The 15,882-nt window shown below is 42.5% G+C and overlaps 2 protein-coding genes and 1 pseudogene across 3 annotated transcripts in view; 1 reads left to right on the top strand and 2 right to left on the bottom strand.

Annotated features, from left to right (window-relative positions):
* The window catches only part of AK4 (adenylate kinase 4), a gene marked incomplete at its 3' end in the record, with an annotated part of 71,978 nt that extends 56,641 nt beyond the window's left edge, over nucleotides 1–15,337 (top strand). Inside the window, exons 4-6 of the mRNA XM_082668924.1 lie at nucleotides 8,062–8,234; nucleotides 12,257–12,375; nucleotides 15,223–15,337. Of these exons, the coding sequence (XP_082525050.1) occupies nucleotides 8,062–8,234; nucleotides 12,257–12,375; nucleotides 15,223–15,337 (407 nt within the window). The remainder of the gene's footprint in view (nucleotides 1–8,061; nucleotides 8,235–12,256; nucleotides 12,376–15,222) is intronic.
* Nucleotides 10,583–11,461, bottom strand: LOC309829532 (outer kinetochore KNL1 complex subunit ZWINT-like; the record flags this gene model as incomplete). Its single annotated transcript, XM_082665514.1, is given in 2 exon segments — nucleotides 10,583–11,269; nucleotides 11,273–11,461. Coding segments are annotated over 2 exon segments (876 nt in total).
* LOC309822914 (nuclear nucleic acid-binding protein C1D-like) lies at nucleotides 13,733–14,165 on the bottom strand (annotated as a pseudogene). The gene has a single exon. The product of its transcript is annotated as a nuclear nucleic acid-binding protein C1D-like (transcript).
* Nucleotides 15,338–15,882: the final 545 nt, after the last annotated feature.

Below are 15,882 nucleotides of genomic sequence, written 5' to 3'. Positions count from 1 at the left end.
CATCAGCAGGCGGGCTCTCAACCACTGCGCCACCAGGGAAACCCTCTTCAATTTTTTTTTTTTTTTTTTGCGGTATGTGGGCCTCTCACTGTTGTGGCCTCTCCCATTGTGGAGCACAGGCTCCGGACGCGCAGGCTCAGCGGCCATGGCTCACGGGCCCAGCCGCTCCGCGGCATGTGGGATCTTCCCGGACCGGGGCATGAACCCGTGTCCCCTGCATCGGCAGGTGGACTCTCAACCACTGTGCCACCAGGGAAGCCCACCTCTTCTGTTTTTGAGGCGATTCATTTCTCCCACGTGAAAGCATCCTGTTGGGTGATTGTGGTGGTGATGGTATTCTGTCTCCCTACCACCTCTTTCATACTTTTATAAAAGCCCAAGCTTGTCTTCATCCTTCACGTCCTTCTTACTGTCAAACTTGCTACTTGTCTTTCGACTTCCAGCTCCACGTGGTTTTCATTTTCCCCCATTTTCCACTCCTTCTCCAGCACTTTGCCCTGGGCCAGCCACCATGCTGGGATTTACATATAGTAATTTTTTGAATTAGATATCATCATTCTCAAAGGTACAGAAAGGTTAGGTAACCAACGTCGCAAAGTGAGAAAACCATAGGTGAACCGCTAATCGAGGAAGTTTGTCTCCAGAGTCTATATGCATTCTCAGAGTCTATACTTGCCATGCTGTTTTTCCCTAGTCATGTGTTTAATGGTGTGTGCAATGGTATTTATTGGAGTATACTGGAAACCGTTTAGATGTCTAGCAGTAGGGGGATTGGTTAAATTATGACACATCCAAACTAGGGAGTACTCTGCAGGTATTAAAGAGAGTGAGGGAGCAATGTGTACTATGTATAAAAAATATTCAAGATACATTAACAGAAAAAAGCAAGATGCAGAATATTTATTATGCATATGTGGGAACAGAATCTGGCGCGTCTGTGCCTGCAGCACTAGACCAGGCAGAACCCCTGAAGCCACCAGGATTTGGGTTTCTCAAGTCATTTTGTAAGCTGACCGCTCTGGTTGCCAGCAGCAGGCAGGCACTGCTTCCCATCTGAGAATTTGCTTCTCATAGTATGCAGTTTTCTGTTTCAGAAGGAAGACAGCCAGGTGTGGTACATGGTGTGTGATTCTGAAGTCAGATAGCACTTGGTTCCTTGGTTCTAGGTTCCTCGGTTATTAAATATGTGGTCTTGGGCAAGTCACTTAACTTTTCTGAGCCTCAGCTTTTATAACTTTAAAATGCGGATGATGCTCACCTGGCAGAATTGTGACTTTTGAGATACTTATTAATTCATTCAACAAATATTTGTTCAGCATCTACTATATGCCAGGCACTGTTTTAGGCACTAAGGATATGGCAGCAAATAACTTTGAAAGTTCTGCCCTCATTTCGCTTACATTCTGGTGGGAATAAAAGCACTCAGAAAATAAGTCATAGACAAAAAGTGATGCAGAGAAAAAAAGAAAAAGAATGAAGGGTGAATGGGGCGCCAGTGGTGGGCTGGTTAGAGAAGCCCTCACTAACAGACCTGCTTCGAGCCAAGGCTTGTGAAGCTGAGGGCATACCTGGACATCTGGAGTGAGAGCCTTCTAAGCAGAGGGGACGTGAACTATAAATGTCTTAGGCGGGAGTGAGCCTGCCTGCTTGAGAACAGCAAGGATGTCAGTGATGTGCAGGGAGACGAGGAGAGAGGAGGAGAGAGAAGAATCAGGAACAACAGCAAGCCTTTGCCGGCTACTGCAAAGTTTTGGTTTTTCTGTTGCATGTAATATATCTGGCACATTGAGGATGCTCGACAAATAGTAACCATGATGATGAGGATGTTACCGTGATGCTCTGCTCTTTTGGTTGAAGAAAGATAGATGGGGTGACATTTAGGATTCTTTTAAGTACCCCTCCTTTATACCCCTGGAACAACAGCATAGTAGAATAGAAAGAGCACTTGAAAGACCAGAGACCCGATGTTAAATCCAAGTTCCTCTGTTGACCCTCACTGAAGGCAAACATACTCATCTATCCAACAGAGAGTGATAATTCCTGCTCTGCCGACCTCCTAGGGTTGACGTGAAGAATGAAATAAGTAAACTTATATAAGTACTTTGTAAACTGTAGACTAAAAATACGCGTGAAGCATAAAGGCTGTGTTTACTGAATTATTATTGGAACCTGGAAACCATCTAGTCCAGCTTCTAGAGTTTCCTTGTCTGTGTGAATGTTTCTAGAAATGGGGTGCACACTAGTGGAAAGGACTGCAGAGCCATACCTTTCTCGGTTTGGGTTCTGTTACAGTTAGTGCAGCCTGCGTGTAGATTAGCTCCTTGCAAGTTGTGTCCCATTGCCGCCACAAGGCACACCTGTACTACCAGCAGCTTGAGGCTGAATCTTTGTGCTGAATCTACCAGTCTTCTGAATTTTAACCTAAATTAAGGCTCATCATGATAAGGTTTTTTTGTGGGGTTTTTTTTGTTTTTTTTTTTTGCGGTACGCAGGCCTCTCACTGTTGTGGCCTCTCCCGTTGCGGAGCACAGGCTCTGGACGCGCAGGCCCAGCGGCCACGGCTCACGGGCCCAGCCGCTCCGCGGCATGTGGGATCTTCCCGGACCGGGGCACGAACCCGCATCCCCTGCATCAGCAGGTGGACTCTCAACCACTGCGCCACCAGGGAAGCCCCATGATAAGGTATTGAACTGGATCAGGAAAGTAAATTTAAAGAGCTTTATTATCTAAAAATGAGGTGATGAAAGGGGCAAACAGATAACTAGAGTGGGAAGGTTATTACTGTCATGGCTATGCTGTGCCCGAGCTCTAAGCTATGCTTGGGTTGAGTTCCCTGGTGACTGGGTGGGACCAGAATGCGGAGTCTGTGTGCTGAACTGTAATTGTGGGAGAGCAAAGAGCACCAGTGACCCCCCAAACTCTTAGAAACTCTCAGAAAAGGAATTAAATATGGGTCTGAATGTGAGAGCCCAGTAGGTTGGCACTGCCCAGCATATTTTTGAAATCTGTTCCTTGTGAATTCAGCTTATTTTGTACACAGTTGCATTTCCCACCCATTCCTCCAGAGGCCCCCAAAGTTCAGAAGCAGTTCTAGGGGAGCTGAGCAGATGGGCTTCTGAACCTCATTTGACAAGGAAACGTTAACCAATAATATTTGAGTTTTTATTTGTGGAAGGAATTGTTATTCTGTTTTAGAGCTGCCTCTTCTTTCCTACGGCTTTTTTCAGCTTTCAACCTCTACCCAAAGGATAAAGAACAATGTTTCCTTGTCAGGGTAGTGACTAGTGATGCTGGAACAGAAGGCCCCAGGAACTGTGGCTGAGTGATTGCTAAAGTTCTTTGTGCATACTCATCAATAAAAATGTTGTCTACATCTTCAGTATGTGCATATTTATGTATAAATATATAAATACATACAATTTTATTAATATGTAACTGGTAAAATGGGCCCTCCCAAATAGAAGATTAAAAAGAATGAGGAAAAAAAAACAATAGAGGTTCTGTTTCTTTCTTTCTGTACTCTGAGGAGGGTCTCTTTGGAAGCTGCTGCTTCAGAAGATGGCTTTTCCTTGAAATTGGATTTGAGGAAAGAGCAAAGATTGATTTGGGATTGTTTTGGCTGCAGGCATCTTTCTAATTCCAGTTGTCATCTTGAAGCTTCAATGAGGTGTAGGTTATACAGGGAAAGGCAGGACCTGGCCATCAGTGGGAGAGTGCCTTTATGTGGAAGGCTTACTGCCCTCACTTTATTGGTGTTTCAATGTAGATTGTACCGGGCACAGTACCAGGAGATAACAAGGGGAGTGAGACACGTCTTAAGTCCCCACCTCAGGAAGCTCATCTTCTAGGGCAGACTCTGGTGCGTGGTGTAGGCTGAAGTGGACTAAGACTTGGCATAGTGCCTGGGCCTGCTGCCAAAGTGCTTACTCTAGCATCCCCAGCCTGACCTGCAGTGAGCTGTTGGGAGGAGGGAGACAGAAGAAAGCACCTGGCTGAGGGTGTGTGTAGTATTCAAAAGGGAATTTGGTGGGAAAGAATTTGGTGTGGTTTTATCTGGACTCTCCTAAGACCCCTTCCCTGTCCCCCAGTCTGTGCAGCCGTAGATAGAATTGAGCCATGAGCACCCACACGGGTCCACATCTTGTTCCTGGGTGACCCAGATAGCATTACATTATTATTTACCTGGTAACTGTCACATATATGGGGCTCCAGAGTACACTCAAATGCTATGAAACCCCAATTCTAAAAGTCAGTCTGTTTTTGAACTTCATAATAATCAAAAGAGAAGTTGCTTCATGAATCAATTTTAAAGTAATCAAGCCATTCCATGATAGAGGGTTACATATAGACTTTACAGAGCTCGAGTCATATAATTTCATGGAATTATTTACAAATAAGGCAGACTAATCAAAGAAGTATATTCACTTAATAGAAAACTAGAAGGGGACTCCCCTGGTGGTCCAGTGGTTAAAAATCCACCCTCTAATGCAGGGGACGCAGGTTCAATCCCTGGTCGGGGAACTAAGATCCCACGTGCCACAGTGCAACTAAGCCCGCACGCTGCAACTACTGAGCCCGTGCACTCTAGACCCCGCGTGCCACAACTAGAGAGAAGGCTGCACGCTGCAGCGAAGATCCCGCGTGCCGCAGCTAAGACCTGACACAGCCAAATAAGTAAAATAAGTAAATAAATAAATAAATAAGAACAGTAGAAGACAACTACCCTAGTGTTTGCCCACTGTGTACCAGGCGTTGCTGCCTTCCAGAGCTAAGGCCAAGGTGTCTACATTGTACTTAATCTTAGGCAGGTATGATTTGACCTTTTACTTCCCCAGATACCAAGCAGTCATAATCTGATCTGACAGAAATTATGTTGAGATTTGAAAAAAATCTAGTTAGTTTATTTAAAGGCAATATTGTTTTCTATTTTGAAGATACTGTATCTCAGTTCCCATTGCAGAAGCACCCTGAACATACTTCCAGGCATAATCTCCCAACATGCGGGTGCCTTTATGTGAAGGGGATGCTTAGCCAGTGTGGGAGGAAGGAGGGAATAGAGCTGAGTGACTATTGGCACAAGAGCCTAGGCTGTAAGATTAGAAATACCTATTTCTCTGATGAAGCCAGCCTGAATGCAAGAGAGATCACAAGAGGACAGCAAATGAGGATGTGAAAGCAGTTTCTTCTGATGTTAGCTGTAATGTTGGAACAGCTCTGGTGTTGCCTGGTGGAAGCATGTGTTTAGCTTAGGTTGGGCACATGATAGCCGATGAACTTAGATGTGCTCTGCAAGATAAGCCTCTCCTCACCTCTGTTTGAACTTACTCTGTCTTTCCTTGTCATAAGAATAGAGTTGAAATGTGCCCTGGGTTTGGGTCTCTCTGTTCTTGTATCCCTTTGTAAAGAGATACCACTTAATCTCTTAAGAGATTCTGCAATAAACAACATCAAAATTTAGAAACTTGGGGGCTTCCCTGGTGGCGCAGTGGTTGAGAATCTGCCTGCTAATGCAGGGGACACGGGTTCGAGCCCTGGTCTGGGAAGATCCCACATGCCGTGGAGCAACTAGACCCGTGAGCCACAACTACTGAGCCTGCGCGTCTGGAGCCTGTGCTCTGCAACAAGAGAAGCCGCGATAGTGAGAGGCCCGCGCACCGCGATGAAGAGTGGCCCCCGCTTGCCACAACTAGAGAAAGCCCTTGCACAGAACCGAAGACCCAACACAGCCAAAAATAAATAAATAAACAAATGTGGGGTTTAAAAAAAATAATAAAGGTTGGCCCAGTTTAAAAAAAAAAAAATTTAGGAACTTGGGCCATTGGATAATTTCCCTTACTGGAGAAATTAGAAAAGAAGCTCTAGGGGAAGCCTAGAACAAATTATCTGTAGCGAAAATCCAGTTTTATTTGTTTCCCCAATCCACTGCAGAGCAATCTCTTTTGCCAAATACAAATTACTGGAAAAATTAAAAGAAAAAAACCCAATAAATTCAAGCCCAAATTTTAGATTCAACAGAGTTAAAATTACTCTGTGGAATTGCTATAAAATTCCTAAATGTTTTTTCTCATTTCTGTACTTACTGTGACCAGGGCTTACATTGGACTGCAGACCAGATGTTGAGTTTAGTAAGATATAGGGAATGAATAATTTCAGATGAGACTTGCAAAGACACTTAGATACAAAGTACTGTAAGCAAGTTCATCAGGGCATAAACTTTGGAAATAGCTACAAGGCCCTATACTAAGTTGCTCATCTGTGTTAATTTTTTAGAAGCTGAAGGGTATAGCAATGATCAAGACAGAAAAAGTCCCTTTTCTCAGAGTGAGATAGGGATAGAAAATAAGCATAAATACTTGGAAATTATTCATAGTAATAAATAATAGAAAATAAACAGTAATGAGATAGATAGTGGAAGGGGAATGGGACTATTTTAAGTATACTAGTGTAAGAAGTCTCCCTGAGGAAGTTACATTTATGCATATATCTGAAATGATAAGGAGACCTGCAGGAAGAACATTTTAGGCAGAGGACAGCAAATGCAAAGGCCCTGAGGCAGAGGTATCTGACACTACAAAGATAGAAAGGAGCTAGTGAAGAGAGCAGTATTGAAAGTAAGTCGATGTGGCCAAAGTCAACCTTGGGCATCATGTCATGTGATACTGAACAAAAGAAGAATAAATTATGGAAGTGTAGATAAGGAAAGTGGTGTCATGGGTAGCCCAAAGGTGAAGTTGTGGGAACAGGTGAGTTGGGTTGCAGCTGGGGAACATGCAAGACCAAGGAAAATCAGAAATATCATCCAGTGTCCTGGTGTATGGAGAGGGGGGGAAGAGGGGCCTATTTCTGTGTGCAGAAGACGATGGATGAGGACCCTGGGAGGAATGGGCTTTGGAGAAAAGGGCTTGGCCTCACAGGCAATAAGGAAGGCATTGAAGGGAGCAGAGGTTGGTACCTGGAGTGGGGGTGTAGAGACAGTGTTGGGTGGGTTTTGTCACATTGAATGCAACAAACACTCTGAAATCACCTTGGCATTCAAACGACTTGGAGATTATAACAGAGTGCAGCACATTCATGTTTGAATAACTGACTTCCTGTAATAGGAAAAGGAGTTCTTTGATTGTTAAGTGATTTAAGTTTGTCTTCTGAAGATTGCACCTCTTATTATACTTTCTTTCCTGCTCTCCATCCACCCAGCTCTTTTATCTAAGATTTAAAGGACACTTTTTTAAAAAGTGATAATTGGATACAGTAAGGTTTTTAACAAAACAGACCAACTTGACAAACTATTTAGGAACAAGATACTACTGTGTACCATCCCAGCCAAACCTGGGGTTACATTTAAAGCAGGTCAATCCCTGGTGGGGGGGGGGGAATATATATATATATAAAATTTGGGGTCAACTAACTGCAAAAAAGGAAGTGATGCCCATGAGTTCAAATTTCAACTGCAGTTTATTTTCCGACATTTAGAAAAGTAGGGTGAATTTATAAGTTTTGCAGTGTCCAGATAGTTTCAAAAGCACCAGTTCTTTTTGAGATTGGAATTTTGCCCACCTTGTTACTAAGGTGCAGGCTCAAATGAAGGTCTGAGTGAAGGATCCTACTTTAATTGATTTAGACTAAAAAATATTTGTGTGTATATATAGAGGTATCCTAAGAATAATATGCTCATAAGCTGTTAGAACTAAAAGGACACAAATAAAATTTGCCCCTTTGATTCTTTAACAGAAGAAGAAATGGAGGTGTTATAACTTGCCCAAGGTCACACAGGTAGTTAAGAGCAGAGCTGAGACTAGAGCTGGGACTAGCCTAGTGATGTTTAGCACTTACTGCTTTTATCATGTGACTCCTTAGCCTTTCATATTCCAAATGCTAAAGCTAGGTTGTAAAGTAACATATTTTCTTCTAGTATTAAATTTATAGAAGTAGATATAAATTCCTGATTAAATCTCCTTTCTGGGTAGTGTATGTGCAGATTTGATTATTCTGTCTCTGAAAATATTTCAACAACTAACTGAATTGGGAAGTGTCTCACATTTGATGTTTTGTTTTGGCATTTAGGTTTTCCTAGAACATTAGTTCAGGCCGAAGCCTTGGACAAAATATGTGACCTGGACCTAGTGATCACTTTGAACATTCCATTTGAGACGCTCAAAGATCGTCTCAGCCGACGCTGGATTCACCCTCCTAGTGGGAGGGTATATAACCTGGACTTCAACCCGCCTCATGTACATGTAAGAATATACAAAATACTTTCGCATATTGACAAGAAAGGTAAAACATTTCAGTTGAAAAGCAGGGGAACGATATGAATAGGCTGTTCCAAAAAGAGCAATATATATAGCCAGCAAATATTTTTAAATTCTCATTAACTAGTAGTGAAGGGATGTAAATTAACGTTTACAACATTTATTGCTGGTTGGGATCTGGGAAAATGATACTCTTACCTGTATTAGGTATATGAAATATTAACAGTCTTTTAGAAGAGCAACTGAGCAACCTACATTAAAACTTCTAAATACATATTTCACTCAATCCACTTCTGGGAGTACAGTCTATGGAAATGTAAGCACTTTCAGGTCAGGTCATGTACATGATGAGGCTTATTTCCATGTTGTTTGTAGTGGGAAAAATAAAACAAAACTTGAAAACAGAACAAATATTCATCTATGTGGATGATTAAATAAATTTGAGAATATCCACATTTTGGAAAATCATGTATAAGGTTAAAAAAAAAAGAGACATAGTAGTACATTCTTTGGCCCGGAGAAATATTTCTCCTGGGTATTGTTGAATGAGAAAAGCAAATAGCAGAATGATTACATTTTTCTAAAACCATGACCGCCCTTCTTCTTCTTCTTCTTTTTTTTTTTGGCTTGCGCTGCACGGCTTGTGGGATCTTAGTTCCCCAAACAGAGATTGAATCCACCCCTCAGCAGTGAAAGCACAGAGTCCTAACCACTGGACTGCCAGGGAATTCCCTATGACCACCGTTCTTTATGTATATCTGTTTACGTGTCTGTAAGCGCTCTCTAGCTTCATAGGAGTAGTGATAAAGATACAAAGGAACTATCCTAGGCTGGCCAATAGTTGAGGCTGGGACAGAATAAGGAACAGGGTTAGAGTGAGTGGGGTCATGTGAGTGGTGGGAGTGCGGAGGAGGGACTAGGCAGGACTAAAGGCATGAAAGATTGCCCTTAAGAAGAAGTTCAAAATATAACATCTATGCATCTGCATAAGATTAAATACATGTAAAGGTATATGTTTAAAGAAACTTTTGACAAATTCATTTAAAGAGTAACTGTTCTTTCTGTTAAAGACATGAATTAGTTCAATCTGATAATTCTTCAGTTATTTGGTGGTAGATACTATTACTTGTTCTTATCCAAATGTGGAAGGGGTGGCTATTGTGTCTTATTGGGTTCATGTTTATGGAATAGGCTAGACTTGAATATAGATAGAGTCAGTAATAACTATAGAAAACTACTTCAAGGGGTTAAGTATGCCTTCCTAGCTCTGTAAGTCTTCATTAAGTCCTGATGAGTCTTTTTCATTTGGGCTAAGCACTGGTCTCCTTTTCAAGTTTTCTTTTTAAAATGTAAGTAGTTCTGGAAGTCCTTTATTAGAACCCTTCCTCCATTCCATCCCCAAAAGCTAGTATGGGGAAAAAAATGTATAGGGAGGAAAATAGGGTTCTGAACATGCATTGGAGTCTAACACAAAAGCTTCATATTTTGGCTCTGCCTAGACCTGCTGATGCAGACTCTCCCAAAATTTGAGAAGCTTGAACACTGAGTTGCTTTCCAAAGACTGGGTATCCCTAAGAGAACACCTGCAATTACAGTGCTATTTCCAAAGATAGCAGTAAAAGTGCTGCTCTGGCCTAAGTCAACCAGCTGTTGTGGCCAAGCTGCCCCAGGAGAGATGCTGATGTCCTTTTCTGCTCTTTCTGGAAGCAGTTGTTGTTATCTCCTGATACTCTGAAGCCCTAGAAATGGCTTCTGAACTTTGCAGCAGTAAGTAAAATAAAAGAGAGGGAACTATAGGTGACGTACAGCTTTCTCCCATGCCCATGTCTCATGTTTTGTTAGGGAAACAGCCCTGGAATACCCATGTGATAATTGTGGCTCACCAGTAAATCCTAAGTGTAAGTTAGGTACCTAAGGCCCTGAGCTATAATAAAATTTTAGTGCAATTCAAACTTACAGCCGGTTTCAGACTATCCCGTTGAGTTGCCTGAGCCTTTCGATTCTGCTTTAGCCTACCTTTTTTTTTACTGTTCATCACAAAACTTTAATATTGTCAAACTAAGACAAACATCCAGGAAGCAAGTATCTTTTGAATTCTAAGACAGTCCTAAGTGAAAACTCTGCTCCTAATACAAAATTTAACAATGAACCAGGCTGTCATTTAGCTTCTTTACAAATAAACAGGATACTCAGGTGAAAAATAGACTACTGTTGATAGCAATCAGTATTACAACAAAAGGAGATGAGTTTCCTGTAGTTTCCAGGTGTCTTCATGATTAAAATAAATGACTCCTTCAGGCACATGAAATCCCAGTTTTAGTTTTTCTCCTGCTCTAGGATCCTTCCCCATGTTGCTGTCTCCCAGGAAGCCATGGTAAGGCTGTCTCTCCAGCAGGCTGTGGGTTGTTGGCCTTGGAGGACACGCATTCATCTCTCCCCATGGTGTCCCGAATGTTCTGCTCCTGGGGCTGGGTCAGCTGCTGGGGCTTATCCGTAGGAAGATCCAACTCTTGTGGCATCTCTGCCTCAGCCTCATGGAATAGCAGCTTACCCTGAAGGGTGTGTAGCAGGTGGAGGAAGGTCTGGTGCCTCTGCAGCTTGTACTGCTCCTGCCCTGCCTGCTGCTTCAGGGTTCCAAGTTCCTGATATAGCTGTTCAAGCTCCTGCTGAGTTCCTGTCTGACGCTCCCTCACCTCTGAAGACACCACTGCCAGATGCTGCAGACGCTTCTCCTGTTGTAGCTGCCACTGCTTCTGGACTCTTCTGAGTTTTTCCATGGCCATTTGCTTCTTGGCCTGGAGTTGTTCAAGGGCCTCCCGGAGCTTGGCCTGCTTCCTTTGGGCCTCCTCCACCTTGGGCAGTGCCTGGGTCAGGGAACTTGTGATGGCCTCCACGTGCTCTTGGTAGGTGGCCTTCAGCTCTTTCCATTGCTCTTTGACTTCAGTTGCCTTCTGCCGGCTCGTGTCTTCAGAAGCCAAGGGGTTCAGGTCCTGGGCAGTGCCTTCCTGAACCGAGAAAGTCTACGGGAAGTCTGCTACTTGAAGCTGGCTGCAGAGGAGCTTGTCTTTCTTCCGGGAGTCCATCACAAACTCACCCAGGATCTGCACGGGCAGTTCTGCCTCCTCCTGAAGACCTATAGGCTCCAGGATGTCTGCCACCTTGGCCAGGGCCTCTCGGGCAGCAGCCTCCGCCTTAGTCTCTGCCGCCTCCATCTTTCCCCAAGCCACGCTTCAGCTCTAGCCTACCTTTTGACAGATTTATTTCTTGTTACTCTCTCCCCTGGTAGGCAATTCTCATGTGTCCATTTTGCTATTTGTAAGTAGGTGGTATGACTCCTGAAGTTAAAATATATTGAAAATCAAATTTTCTCAAATTGCAGTTTTTCAGTTCTCAGAATGTTTGTTCCTGATTTTCATGGGTATAATGACTCATGCCTATTCTCCCTTCAGATGCCATTATTTAATTTAGTAAAATAACCTGAGCAAGTTTAATCTCAGAAGAGCTACGTGACAGAATTTGAAAGCTAGCAGAGACAGGACTGAAATACCTCCTCCTCAATGAAGTGTTTTCCCTAAGTAAACTGTTTGGTTCTTTGAGATATTTATTTTCCGTATTATGAACTCAAGCTTTGGAAAGGCAGCTAGTTTTAGGAATATTTAGAGGGCTAGAGTGACATTGTCTAATGGCTGTTTGGTGTTGGGGGAGACAGCATGGAATTTTGAACTGTGAGTTGAAGGTCTCATTTATCAGAACCACTGGAACATGTTTGGAAAGACCTGAGAAGTTAATAAAGATTTAACGTCAGCTCTTATGAAAACAGCTTAACATATTGTTATGAACGCTATTTCTTTTTCAACTACCTTCACCATTACTATGGTACCCCAGGCCTAAATCATCACGGGGTAGGAATCAAAGGTGAATATATGGTTTTGCCCAGGAAAGTTTTATTTCACCTGTGGAATAGCCCAACCGTTGGCCATACTAACTGGTTTCTCTGGTATTTGTAGGGGATCGATGACATCACTGGTGAACCATTGGTACAGCAGGAGGATGACAAACCTGAAGCAGTTGCTGCCAGACTAAGACAGTACAAGGATGTGGCAAAACCAGTCATTGAATTATACAAGTGAGTGTGCTTCAGTGTTTCCATGGCAGGTGGCCAGCCAGCAAGGTGTGGCTCTTCATGGGAAGGACATTGGGCTGCAGTGGGGTAGTATTTCTTTAAGCTTGATAAACCCAAAAGGCCCAGTACCTGTCAGATGAAAGGCAGATGAAATGCTGGCATTGTACGTGGGAGAGAATGCCTAGTACTTTTATGCTGAGACTCTTATAAGGACCAAAACCTGATCATCTCTGTCTGCTTGACTGTAAAACTGCATCTAGACTTTTCATTTTTCTCTTAAGGGACTGAAATAATGACTTACATTTTGATACTCCCATATGTAAATATCTGACTTGGATAGAAGATTAGAAGAGACTTTGGGCCCCCACATGTCTGGAGGGTGTTTAAACAAAGAAGAGCTAAAACTACAGACTGCAAATTCACATGGCCCCAGAGGCCAGGCACTTACTGGAAATGAGTGTCAAACCTGGTGGGGGCCTTGTCAAGCTGGGCTGTTGAGTGACAGTTGAACTGGACAGCTTCCTCTGTTTCTCCAGCCAGTTATCACCCCAGGGACACTCAGGCTCAGTGTGACCAGTGATCCCTGTTTTTCAAGAAGAGCAGAAATCAGGCTCTCTCTGTGGAAGAAAATCCCAATTTTTATTATTTTATTTTATTTTTTTATTTTTTTACACAACATTTACAGCTTTATTGATAGGGTATAGCCATTATGCAAAATTCAGCCATCATTATACAACCTCATTTCCCATCTAAAATAAATGCGAATATATTTTACTTTAAATGGGGCGTACTGGCAAAGTGCCAAGAATTAAAGACTAACTTTAAAGTCCTAATTTCATACTTCAAATATCACAAAAAGCAGTGATTCCCAAAACCATGAAAGCATAATGAAATAACTACACAGAGAAAAAGGACATTTAACTCATTTCATGCTTTCTTAATTTTATATAGTGAAAACGGACATATTTATAACTTCAGCATACTTCATAAAATCATTATGCATCAGAAACAAATATTTACAGAGAACATTTAACTTAAATTTCATAGTTGCTTATAAAAAGGCACTTGAAAGATTGACCTGTATAAAGAAATGAGTCTTGTCAAGAGATGGTAAACTATAAATATAAAATATACCACAACGTTAAAAACCTCATAGTGTTCTATAGGAAAATCTCTAAAGATAACTTAATCTTTCGGGGTAAAAAAGTATTTAGCATTACAGATTTAAAATGCAAATTTTATATATGAATTCAATAAGGAATACATTTAAACCCTACATTGCCACATAATCATCATCTATTTTGTGGAAAACAATAAAAATTACGTACTTTATGAACATGTGTACATCAAAACCAAAAGGTTAATTTTTACTTTTTCCTTTATTGGCAACTTTGATGCATTTTTTAGGTTTTGGTTCCCAGAGCGCGTTTTTTACAAATCTTGAAGCCACCCCGCATCCAGCTTGCCAGCGTCTTTCTCATCTGTTATGTCCTTGACTCTGTTCATGTATACTCCGATTCTTTCTAATTCTTGCTTTACTGGATGTTCCTTAGGATTGATTCCCTGAGTTGCCAAATAAACCCAAAATACTGAATGTAATGTGTAAGTAGAAACTAAATCCACTTTTCGCTCGTTCAAATGGGTCCAACTTCTGCAACAACGCAACTCATTTCTAGACACAGACGTCACGGTCTTCAGCGTCTCATCCACAGCACCAGTGGAATTCTCAAACGTTGATAAATACCATGACTTTCTACAGGATAGTCTTCATTAATTTCTTCGCCTGCCATTATGACTAACTCGCGGGCCTTCCACTCCTGCCTACCTGAAAGCAGTCAGCGGCGGTGACATCAGTGGTGCACCGTCTCTCCCCAGTTTTTATATTGGCAACAAGTTAAAAAAATTTTAACCGCATGGAAGCCAAACAAACCCTATAAGTGGACTGCATTCGGGACAGCAGTGTACAGCCTCTGCTATAATCAGTTTCTGACCTTGCACCCCCCGAATAAGTTAGCAACCCTGTAGATATGACGTTGCTGATCATATTATTAGGACACCTCTTGTATTTCATGATCTATTGTTGTAAGTAATAAAGGTTTTAGAGTAGCAAGGATTGTCAGTGATTTGCTTTTTAATGGATATATTGAGGCAGATTTGGGGTTGTCCCTATAATGTTATTCTTGGATATGTTTTTATTTATTTTTTTAAGGTTTTTTTTGTTTTTTGATATGGACCATTTTTAAAGACTTTATTGACTTTGTTACAATATTGCTTCTGTTTTACGTTTTGGTTTTTGTGCCCCGAAGCATGTGGGATCTTAGCTCCCCGACCAGGGATCAAACCTGCACCCCCCTGCATTGGAAGGCGAAGTCTTAACCACTGGACCACCAGGGAAGTCCCCTTTAATATGGTTTTTTTTTTTTTTTTTTTTTTTTTTTGCGGTACACGGGCCTCTCACTGTTGTGGCCTCTCCCGTTGCAGAGCACAGGCTCCGGACGCACAGGCTCAGCGGCCATGGCTCACGGGCCCAGCCACTCCGCAGCATGTGGGATCTTCCCGGACCGGGGCACGAACCCGTGTCCCCTGCATCAGCAGGCAGACTCTCAACCACTGCGCCACCAGGGAAGCCCCCCTTTAATATGTTTTTAAAGGGGAGAAGAAAAGGTGGCACGATGGTCAGCTTGCCAGAATTACTAGGGGTGTTGATACATTTGTAGGGGCTGTTTTGGCGCTCAGTGATGTGTGATATAGACAATGAGATTGTGCTTACATTATGCCCAGGATCTTCTGCTCTAATATCATGTCAAAAGGAAACCTAAAATGCTTTGTATGTTGGACTTTGTTTTTCAGGAGCCGAGGAGTACTCCACCAATTTTCTGGAACGGAGACTAACAAAATCTGGCCCTATGTTTACACACTTTTCTCGAACAAGATCGCACCTATTCAGTCCAAAGAAGCCTACTGAGCCCTCCAGTGGAAGAACCAGGAAGATATGGTCATCCATTCAATTGTATGTGTAGTGTTGGTGCCATGTCCCAATTAGCAGCTAGCTGAGATAGCTTGCAGCATCTTTTCTAGTTTAAATGGTGAACTGCTATGAAAACTAATGAATAGAAAGAGTTAATGAAGAGGCTCTTCTCTGCCTTTCTAAAAGAGGGGCTACCTGCACATGTTTAAGATGTCCCTGCACATGTCTCAAGTCCTTCACAAGAAAGCAAGCAAGTACAGGCTGGATTTCCAGTGGTATATAACCCAAGCTCTAGCTGATTTTCGACAGCCATGTTGTTGCCATAGCGGCCTTTTCACACGTGATGGTGGTGGTCCCTGGTTCTCCCCAGCCCCCAAAGGCTGTTGAACCATAGCACCAGGAGGCCTGAGAATGCCAAGGGCTGTAGCTGCCTTTGTCCCAGGTTCTCTGGTATGTGTCCTCCTGGTGACAGTGGGATTGAAGCTAAGCTCTCAGTGGTTGCTTCTCTGGCCTTGAGTCAGTCTCCACAATTCATTTTTTCT

The sequence above is a fragment of the Grampus griseus genome (assembly GCF_964374135.1).
Source record: "Grampus griseus genome assembly, chromosome: 1".
NCBI lineage: Eukaryota > Metazoa > Chordata > Mammalia > Artiodactyla > Delphinidae > Grampus > Grampus griseus.
The sequence above is the reverse complement of the archived record's forward strand: the minus strand, read 5'-3'. Positions and strand labels throughout refer to the sequence as shown.